Here is an 11,705-nt window from a genome sequence, read left to right as displayed (position 1 = left end):
AAATGTGCTCCGATTGGATAATAAGAATATGATCCCTTCTACGTTTTTGAGAACGTAGTTCAATGATACCTGATTCTAAATTCAAATTGATGCTGCACTAATAAAAATCAGCAATTTTCCAGAAGAATTTTTGTAAACACCGGTTGCCTCTTTTATCACATTTGTACATGTTACAGGTATGATTATGCAAATTCTCGACCCAGTGTTTATAACTGATACTTGAAAATCACACAGAAACCAAAATATATCGTCTTGGTACCTGTTTTGACGCGGACCAGAAATGACGCACCAATTTAGTTTTGGGTTTTATATTTCTAAACAAAAGATGTGACGTCATCGATAATTACTATTCATAACATGATGGTGAAGGTCATATGACTACAACATAGATGCCTCAAACTCTGTCCAGAAATGTTATTATTGCTTGAATTAGTAAAGATAATGCAATTTCTGCCATTTTATTAAGGTCAAAAACAGTCTACCCTTCCCAGAATGATTATCAGTCCTAAATCCACTTTGGCCGGCAAAAGTATGTATGCACATGCTGCCCCAGTTTGTGTTTTTCAAATCATATGACTGTCATGTGACATGGTTTTACATTTAAGCGGGAATCACTGTAGAACAAATGATCGTCGCTTATATAATTTTCTATTGTTTATCGATTTTTTTCATTCATTGTACGAAGTATACATTGATAAATGTTTTAATGTCAATGTTGTTTTATGAATGCAATTACTTCTTATTTTCAAGTATATGGAATATATATGTCACTTTGATAAATTTTGAACAATTTTATATAAAATTTGAAATAAAATATAGGTTACAATTAAATTAATGAAAAAAATTGTGTTGCTATCAACATGATCATAAAAGTGACTGTAAATGTCAAAATTTGTTATTAAAATTAAATTTGTTGAATAGTGTTAACTTTAAATTATCCGGATTGAAGCAATTTTTCGAACATCAGGTACACTGCAAGTGGTTTTTACTGGTTTGTTTATAGTGCGTCATTACTGGTACCCATCATAAGTTGACAGTCCGTTTGTAATGTTAGCAAACATGATTTTTATTGCTTTTACTGTTTCAAAAATCAACTGTTTAATGATTGAAATACATTAACAAGTGATCAATCTTTCATTCTATTCCGTGTTTCTTTTTCTTTTAAATGGTAGATTAAATGCAGAGACAAACACAACGTTAGGTGCGTCATTACTGGTTCCTCGGGGATAATCATTTACGAACTAGTTTTACTAAATATATCTGTATATATACATTCACAAATTATATAAAGATTGATGAATCATCATGATAATAATTAATATGCTTTCATGTTGTTCTAGCTAAAGTCTGTTGGGCTCATAATTTCAGTTGACCCTGCCCCAATTAATAAAACTATTCATTAGTGTCAAGGTTTTGGAGCAAAATATAGTTGACATGCATTTTGTGTCCGGACACATGGACACAACGATAAATTACAAATATTGAATATGATTATATATAACAAACAAATGGAATACAAATTTAACGCTGTTTATATTTGTACTCTTTTAAGTGAAGCCCCCATTTATACTAATTAAAAGTCTATATAGTTTATTTCTAATCGATGTGGAGCCGGATCGACTTGGGACGGATCGATATTGGGCCACATTGACTTGGGGCCTAATCAGTTTGGCGACTGAATGACCGGATACCAAACATTTCGACTTCTCTGTCTTTATCCAATTAGCGTTAGTCATGTCGTCATAATTCTTTACATATTGCTTGGGATTTAACATTACTCTTAGCAATAAATTAAAACGAAAGTAAGCTTCTGGTAAAAAAAGATATAGAAGCATTTTTGGGATACGATTGCTTTCAAGCAATCTGTAGACTTATACCGGTGGCTCAGAGCATTTCCCTCACGTCAATCGTTTTATTCTAAAGGGGGTCTCATTGGGGTGTGCCGATCCCGGATCCCGCTTACTGTTTTGTCACATTCCCGTTTCCTGCTTACACTATGTACGTAAGCAATTCTCATTTTTTTGTCATTTTCCGGATCCCGCTAGACCTCATTTCCCGTTTTCACGACACAATAATTTGACTTTCACGCTTACAAAAAATCGGCAATCCCGCGTCACGCTTAAACCCCAATGAGACCCACTCTAAACATTAAGGAACATCTCAGATTCTTATGATTGTCTTGCTTTAAAAGGTAAAAATAAACAAAGGGATTGAACTTTAACAACTTTCCTATATTGTTCTTTTCATAATCTTCATGTTTGATAATTCCCTTGACTTATATGCGTGTTTTTAACAACACGGAAAATCAGAATTAAGCAGTATTTATATTTAGTGTATTTAAAAATAAACATTTAATATACGTTCTGGCTTCAGGGTTTGTTTAGGAAATTATGCGCATGCGTATAGTTTTCTTGACTTCAAGGGGTTTTAGATTAAATGGTTGCTCTAGATTCCCCACTCAATTAATTAATTTATAACTCATGGGATCTTTTCTATGTATGTCCGCTATTGAGGGTTATTGTTGTTGCATTATTTTAAATCATATGCATCATTTTAATTAAAATAAATGTCATCCAAATCGTAGAACACCCCTTTCGGCGAAATGAAGTCTTCCATATTATCGTTTCGAGTTGTCTCCCTTCCGGAAGTAACTTCCGTGAATTCTGAATCAAAACAACACGTCTTTCTGTTAATAAACGTCGTATCATATTAAAAACGATTGCAATTTAAACCGATAAATGTGTACGGAAAGGAGTCATGATCACTGACCCAAAGGAAATTAAATATTTAAAGAGTTAGCAATGGGGTGCCTCCTAGAATTAACGTAGGAAAATAGGTGATAAGATAATGTACGAGGTGAAATACCTTCTCTCACTCTGAGTCTCAGTGACTGCTGTGGAAAGTAAACTTGGAATTGATAGTACAAAAATAAAACACAATAGGCCTAATTACATCATGTACATTGTTCATACACTTTTATCCGGGATTGGCTATTTTGTAACTATTTTACATGTGCAGTTGAATTAGTTTTAAAAATAATATTATCCAGCTACATGTATACATGTGTCAATGAAACAATGGCAATCGTATCCCTCAGAGCAATCTGCTCTTTGATTTTAGCTTCTTTTTGCATGCTTTGAGAGCAGAGGAATTATGATGATAACAAGACTAAGCTAAAATTAAAAGGAAGCGTCCCTTGAACGCACAGGGTTGTGCAATGGCGTGTCCAGGGCTTGTTTGCAAGTTTAACTTGGCAAGAAAATAGTTAGAACACGTCAGACCTAAATCAGTTGAAACATGAAATTATGAAAGGCCCCAACCTCCCCCTTACTCAGACCTCCCTTTCTAGCTGTCAACCCTCACTTATATATGAAGTCAGCATCGGAAACCAAAAGTTCTAATAGTAATAAGGGACAATGCAAGGAAACCCAGATTTATGTAAATAAAATTCAACAAAAACATACTTTTATTTTTAGTTCAAGAGAATATGTATACTGTAAACCATCTAATTTTCGCGACCTGTTTATTTTCGCGAGTAGAAAAATAATGCTAATATAAATCGTCGCGAATATGTCAAATTAGTATCTTTCCTTATTTAACTACATCAAGTAAATAGAAAATCGCGAAATTGAATAAACGCGAAGTAGACTAACACAAATGACTAAAAAGGGTAAAACGCGAAATAAAGTATCCGCGAAAATAAGTTGGTTAACAGTATATATATATAATTCATTTTATTTGACTGAGTGATCCAAGTTTTGATGTAAAATGTAGCTTGCTACTTTCTATTGTTCTGTATGCCTAAGATGCATGTAGTTGTCTTATTGGCAAGTGCAGTACAACATATTATTGTATAGTTGTTGGATTATTTGTAAATTGAATTTGGTCTCCGTCATTAAACCACCCTTTAAACCTGGTTTTGAGGTATATATACCTTAAATCTGGGAGCTTCTTATTTCTTTAAAGTAGGTTTGGCAAACAGGTGATAGGGACTGGCAACACTATCTTACAACACTTAACGTTCACAAATATTACATTAAGCCACCATGCAGTAAATAAAAATTGTGGAAAATACAAAACATTTTTTTTTTAAATCTGATAAAATTAAAACGTACAATAGTCAGTGTATAAACTAAATAAAACAGCTAATGTGATTATAACATGCTTAAATTCAGTATCGTATAGATGAAAAAATCCAATAGGTTCAGGAGCTTGGTGGTGAAAAACCCAATTTGATATTTGCTTGAGGGGTTAATTGGAATTAATAACATGAATAATATAATTGAAAAACTACTTCACTCAATTAAATAAAAAAAATAGTGGGTAAAAACCCCAATTTGTGAATTCTTATCTGGAGCTCTGTCAAAGTCGAACCGAACATCAGGTAAAACGCTTGTACCATTCTAAAAAATTGTTAAACATGACCATGATGACCTAGGTTATATGGCTATTGCCGCTAATTACAACAGAGAGTGCAAATATATGTTTTAAATAAAAATAATAATGTGCGATATGAATTAGCACATTTCTAAAACTTTAGCGTTATGATGTTACAAGAACGATTGCTTCAATAAAAATTTCAAATAAACAGCAATCTAAATTTGTAAATACATAGAATAATTCAAATTTGACAACAGTAGAGTTACAACACATGCAACAGAGTCTGCGTTATTAAACATCGCAAACAAAAGGCTGTTAAAATATAATAATAAATTTTGACTAAGGTTAACTTGTTGAACGTGGCTTGGTACTTTTACATCCCTAAAAAAATCAAGCAATTTAAATTGGTATATATTCAACATTATTTTAAGATGAGTAAGGTAAGGTAAAGAAATGGAAACAGAGACTGTAATAATATATAATACTAGAACACACCCGTGATATCACAGGTTCGTGACTGAATTAAAGTATATAACTATGCGCAAGCCTTATTTTAGTATTAGTATTGTCATCTGATAAAGTCATGCCGATTATAAGATACACACTGTCAGACAGTTTTTCTCTGCTTTCAAGTCTTTCTGTTTGAACCCGTCGAACTGAAACAATAATATTAATTATTTGGAAAACAAAAGGTCCTGGAATGGAGTATTTTTTTAATCAACAGCATTGTCCTATATAAGTTATAAATAAAGTTGAATTCTTTGCTTCGCTGTTTTACGTCATGCCCACTAACAAATTGAAAACTGTACCTATACGCCTTATTTTTAGTCCAGATTTTTAGTATTCGTATTGTTATCTTAGAAAGTCTTACTGATTAAAATACTACAATAGATAACAATTTGACAATTTAGTAGTGTCAACCCTGTGGTTATGACCCGTGTATATAGCATATTAATCCTGAATACAACGTTTGGTGGTGCGCCTGTCAGATGCGGAACGTACAGATAAGGTAATAGGTAACAGGTGAATATACTATTGGTATCGGTAGCGGACTCCACCCGGAACTTCTTAATTATTGGCATATTAATTACGTGGAAAACAAAATTTTTAATCTACACCTTTGTACTATATTAGTTATATATAAAGTTGAATTCTGTGATTCGTCGTTTTTACGTGATGACGGCTGACAAATTGGACCTTGTAATTTTAGTATTATAGATACCCAAATGTGAAGCACTACACGAAGTCGAACTACTTCTTTTCCTTTATCCCATTTGGTGCCAAAGTTGTTAATTTTCTTATTCAAAATCTATCCTGAGTGAGTCTATCCTCCCTAGACCAAGCAGAGTTGTGGTCAATGATTGTAATGCTCAGTCGGTTGAGATCTGCCTTAGTGTGGCCATGGGATCTCAAATATCAACTGAGAGGGAGGTCTGGCTTGCATTGGTAGTTGCTACGATGACTGTTTATTTGTTTGTGAAACAGCTGTTCTGACTCTGTACACTGTAGGAGATACATTGTAGTCTTGCAATTAACATTGCAAAATATGGTGTATTCTGTACCAGAAGAGTAGGCAAGTCAAGAGATGTTCCGAAAAGTGTAAATATTACCTTTTTGCACCTGGCCTAATCACTCTTTCCATATCAAAATCTGTTAAAATAAAACATCCAAAAGTTTATTTCAGCTCTCTTCTTTATTTTCCACCCAAAAAAAACTAAGAAATTTATGAGAAAGGGGAAGAATAAAAATAAAGAAACAATTCACTATAATTAATGGGAGCTATATTCTTGGACAATGAAAAGAGAGATCATTAATTCATTTTAATTGTGGTCTTGGGCCACTAAGCAGTTTGACAAACTTCTTCTTCTTCTTGTCTCCATATAAGCATCCTTTATAAGGATCACCACCATAAGTTATGGCGTATAAAGGAAGCATTTGGAGCCTGTATCAGTACAGATTAATGTGAGCATTTGCCTACCCAATTCCCCAGCCAGGCCGTGACGGGTCTTATTACAAACACATGATTTTTTATCATTGAGAAGCTTAATATTTCCTTAACAATACACCATGATTAAAACGTTTAGCTGATTTTACAGAGTTATCTCCCTGTATTGTTATGTTCCACCTTAACTTGGCTTAAGGAATGACTGTAATATTTTTTCTGTCTTAATGAAGAAATAACATAAAAAATGTGGTGCATACTGAATAACCTGTGTAGAGAGTTATTTTAAAGTATGCACCACATTTTTTATGTTATTTTCGACAACAAACATTACAGTCATTCCTTACAATTTAGTTCAAAATTTAGTTCAAAATTCCATTAAAAACATGAGTAAATCAGGAAAAATCTTTCATGACGTCACTGTCACATGACAAAATTATATCTGCGCTGATAAACAAAACACTGTCTTTTGAAGTTTATATGATTACTTTAAGCATCAGCATGATCACATTTTGTATAAAAAAAGAAGATGTGGTTTGATTGCCAATGAGACAACTCTCCACAAGAGACCAAAATAACACAAAAATGAACAACTATAGGTCACCATACGGCCTTCAACAATGAGTGCATTTGTACAGGTTGGACAAATCACCAACATGTGGTGTAGATCTCCAAAGTCCTGGAACTTCAAGTAAATGGAGATTAATGGTTGGTATTGTTTGATGCATTTATTGAATTAGCAAAGTCAATGAAAGTTAACTTTTATTTCAGATAAAATGGTAGATATACTAAGGCAGCACCTTACCAAGATAAAAGCTCCATTTGGTGGAGAGAAAGTTTTCAAAGATGAGTGTGCATTCTCCTTTGATAATCCAGTAAGTAGTCTGGTAGTATGACAAACACTTTTCTCCTTTGATAATCCAGTAAGTAGTCTGGTAGTATGACAAACACTTTTCTCCTTTGATAATCCAGTAAGTAGTCTGGTAGTATGACAAACACTTTTCTCCTTTGATAATCCAGTAAGTAGTCTGGTAGTATGACAAACACTTTTCTCCTTTGATAATCCAGTAAGTAGTCTGGTAGTATGACAAACACTTTTCTCCTTTGATAATCCAGTAAGTAGTCTGGTAGTATGACAAACACTTTTCTCCTTTGATAATCCAGTAAGTAGTCTGGTAGTATGACAAACACTTTTCTCCTTTGATAATCCAGTAAGTAGTCTGGTAGTATGACAAACACTTTTCTCCTTTGATAATCCAGTAAGTAGTCTGGTAGTATGACAAACACTTTTCTCCTTTGATAATCCAGTAAGTAGTCTGGTAGTATGACAAATACTTTTCATCATGTTCATTTTCTACTCTGGTTCATGGACCAACAATAAAAAAATCAATCAATCTAAATGTGTACACTGATGTATCATGATATAGATACAGAAAGATTGATTGATTGTTGGTTGCTTAACGTCCAGTGGCAAATATTTCATGCATATTCAGGACGAGAACAAGTTAACAATAAATACAATAGGTAGGTAGTTGTAATAGAGGCCATCTAGGATGATGGTCGGGGAAATTTGGACTGCCACTGGAAAATGAGGGTATATTGGATAGGGACAGAAATTTTGCCTTGCAACAGGCCACCTACGGACCCCTCAAAGAGTTGTCGCAAGGGTTCTTAGCGTGCAAAGAGCGTGGCACTCTCTTTACACGAGGCATCGGATTTAACGTCCCCCTTCTGACCGGACGTGACTGCGAACTTGATACATCCCGCACAGCCAAACGGACGCAGCACTTCGGCAAGCATTTTACTGCCGGTCGGGAGAAGACCAAGTGACCATATTTCTATTCCCCAGTCACCCTTGGGGGAGATACAGAAAGAACATTTATGGAAAAATTGGATAAATAATAATTGCTTCATTTAATTTTTTTTCATAAGTAAATTGTGAATGTGTCCTCAAATTATAAAACAAAGAAATAAAAATAATATCAGTGCTCAGGTTGATTCATTGAATACCTATAAATACATGTTCATGATGTTCTACTTGACATTTTAAGCTTTAATTTACATTGTACATTACTTACAGTAGGTGTATTTTTGGATGTAGATGGATTTCTATATTGTTATGAATAGGTAATATCAAAACAAATAGAATTTAAACATTCCAAATGTTATGGATAATTCATAACGTAACGGTACCCAAATTGCAACGAGTACCCAAATTGCACCATTTTAGCGAATATAGCAGTGGAAATCTTACAAGATTTCCTAGAGACTAAACAATTTGTATTTTTATAATTTGATACTATGCACATCTTTCAACATAGGTAAAAATATTTAGATATGCACAAATTGTTCATAGTATTTATCAACAGATGAAGTGTTTACTGAAAAAGCAAAATCTACTGAAACGTCACCATGCGACGTCATCAAAACATCATCTTTTTAAAATGAGCAAATACAATATGTTACAAGTATCCTTTTCTTAAATAACGAAGAGTAAGCATGGACTAATATCCAATTGTTCAAAATATTTGAAAAAATTAAACAAAAGCTCTGTTATTATACTTTTGACGATGCAAATTTAAGCATGGATGCAATTTGGGTACTCCTCATTTCAGAATCATTGATGGTTTGGAGGTCAGTTTAGACCAATTTTACTATGATTCCATATGGATTCAAAATTAAATTGGTGAAACCATATAATGAATAATGATACATCTACAAAATAAACATATAATGAAAACTTTTGTGTGAAGTATAAATAAACGTAGGTTAAAAAACTGTCAAAATAGGTGCAATTTGGGTACCCTGACGTTGCATGTCATAGGAAACTTCTTTTTGACATAATTTCAATGTATTGCTATGCTATCATCATCATGCATTCTAATGCAATTGTTTTGTATCAATGGGTCTGATTGGATGACAGTTAGCGTAAAGTTCTCTATCTCCTTGTCTGTAACTAAGGAAGCCCACATTTTTAATTGCTGAATGTATTGACATGTAATTTCTACAATATTAAGCCATAAACTCACATGTTGCACCTAAAAAACTTCTTGTTATCAAATTTTATTACATTCTAAAGCGGCACAGAAGCTAGAAAACGCGGTGTTTATGTTTGACGTCGGAGGCAAACCTATGACGTCATCCAGTGTAGGGACCAAAGAAGATAACATCTTTTCGCAGAATTTTCTTTAAGGATGATTGTACACTGAAATAATGCTTGAAATTTAATTATGAACTTGTTTTGCATTAGAATAGATAACTGTATTGTATTTGAAGCTTTGTGAACGTCCATCGGTAGTTTTACTGTTGCAAATACCCGTTTACCTGCTCCGCTACGCGTCGCCAGGTAAACTAAATTTGCGACAGTAAAACTACCGATGGACGTCCTTAATGCTTCGAATACAATACAGTTATCTCTTAATTGTTCTCCTCATGGCTCTATAGCATTATGGTAATCAGCGTGACGCTGTCTGAAATTACTTTCTTATAAAAAATAAAACTGTCTTAGCAGTGGGATGTGATAATTACTAGTGATGAGATGGTATTTCAAAATTTGTTGTATATTTGAATGCAATGTCAACATGAGATTTGTGGGCAGAACACCGGAGTCATGATCACATTTTTGTGTCACATAACGATTTACTACATAATTTTTCCATTTTTCACAGGAATCTGAGACTGGCTTGTATGTTTGTATGAACAGATTTATTGGACTTGGAAAGCAGTTTGTAGAACCATATTTCAAGAAAACAGGAAATGCTGTATTTCTACATATAAAAAGAATAAGAAAAGAGGTAAAGAGTTAAAAGGCCTTAGTTTATGATATTTTTAAAATGTATATTACGTTTAAATAATGAATCATTTTTGTGGAGCCGCCATTTTGCAGTTGTCTTGGAAACTTCTATATTTATATGCCATGTGTTTAACATGTTTAAGGTTTTAAGAACACTAATAATATAAATTTGTCTTATTTTTATGGATTTTATGAATTCGAAATAAAGCTTTTTAATTATCAGTGACAACAACAATGTTTTAGTTTGTGATGAGGTCAGTTAATGATATTTGGTATGCACTTTATAGATGTATAAGCATTGGCACCTCTCAATTCCAAGGAGATTATTCACCCCTTCTAACAATGTCTAAGCACTGACATTTTTGTCAAGCCTTCAACTATAGTTTATGTTTATGATAAAAAGCTAGTAGTATCTAGAAGAAAATTTTATTAAAAATTTGTACCTGTTTATTCATATTTTACTTATAAATAGATTTAGTTTTTCTTCCAGTTAATATTACATACAGTCTCCAGTTAAAGTTTTTAAAACATTTAGTAGATTCATAAACTATCCTGGATTTTTACCAAACTTGGACAGAAGCTTCTTGCAATCAAAAGATAGTATCGAGAGAAACCTGATTTATTAATCATACAATCTTTTACCATCAGTGAACATAATTTGAAAAAACTGTTACTCTATTTATTCTTTGAGCCTCTACATGCTCTAGTTATGCATTAATTATTTGAATAACTATGCTTGTAATTGTAGATACCTAAGCCAGCAGATCCTCCTGAGAAGAAAATAACAAAACTAGCAATAGGTAAAGCATTATATATATAGATTCTTACATTGAATCAATTTGATACCAGTGGATTATCAGATTTATCCAATAGAGATAGTTAAATTATCAATTTTGAAGTCCATGCCTCATTGAGGACTTTAAAATTTATAATTTTACTATCGAGATTGGACAAATTTGATAATTTACGAGTAACTATAATAAGAATCTGTTTCTCTAATGATAAAAAAAAAGCGTTTTAAACAAATATCTGGATCCCCTTCGAGTGCCTTCCACATTCCACAAAGTTGTCAATTTCATACACGCCTGTAAGCATATTTTGATGCATGAGTGAGCTGATAAAGGTTTTGACCGTAAACTCAACCAATTGTCTACTGAGATCACCGACACAGGCAACCACACATTAATAATTGTTAATACAATGAGTTGTCATGGTTATGAAATGGTTAAATTGGCACAAAATTAGAGAAGAGGTGTTGTACATCATTGGGTTTGGAAAATAACATCAATGATGAGATGTGTGACTAGGTATAGAAATAATAAGATGTGGTTCGATTGTCAATGAGAAAACTCTCAACCAGAGACCAATAGCGCAAAAGTTAGCAACTTTAGGTAACTGTACGACCATTAACAATAGGCAAAACCCATACAACACAACCAGCTCTAAGAGTAGTTGAAATGACAAATTAAATGTTAAACAATCATGACAATTCAAACAAAAACCAAAATATATCCAAGGTTGGCAAGGACATCAACAATAAAAATTGATGAAATTATTTGCAAATTCTTGAGAGTTTTGGGCAATTTAAAG

General features: G+C 33.1%; 1 protein-coding gene across 2 annotated transcripts in view; it reads left to right on the top strand.

Annotated features, from left to right (window-relative positions):
• Positions 1-38: 38 nt before the first annotated feature.
• The window catches only part of LOC143056576 (ubiquitin carboxyl-terminal hydrolase 5-like), a 38,041-nt gene continuing 26,374 nt past the window's right edge, over positions 39-11,705 (top strand). The window contains exons 1-4 of one of the 2 annotated variants that reach the window (XM_076229678.1): positions 39-176; positions 7,094-7,197; positions 9,991-10,116; positions 10,864-10,915. In XM_076229678.1, the coding sequence (XP_076085793.1) occupies positions 7,099-7,197; positions 9,991-10,116; positions 10,864-10,915 (277 nt within the window). In that variant the 5' untranslated portion in view covers positions 39-176; positions 7,094-7,098. Of the gene's footprint in view, positions 177-7,093; positions 7,198-7,616; positions 7,630-9,990; positions 10,117-10,863; positions 10,916-11,705 lie in introns of those variants that run through there. The other variant, XM_076229679.1, reaches the window with a different exon arrangement.

The sequence above is a fragment of the Mytilus galloprovincialis genome, chromosome 13 (assembly GCF_965363235.1).
Source record: "Mytilus galloprovincialis chromosome 13, xbMytGall1.hap1.1, whole genome shotgun sequence".
Lineage (NCBI taxonomy): Eukaryota > Metazoa > Mollusca > Bivalvia > Mytilida > Mytilidae > Mytilus > Mytilus galloprovincialis.
Note: the sequence above shows the minus strand (reverse complement) of the source record. Positions and strands in the feature narration are given on the sequence as shown.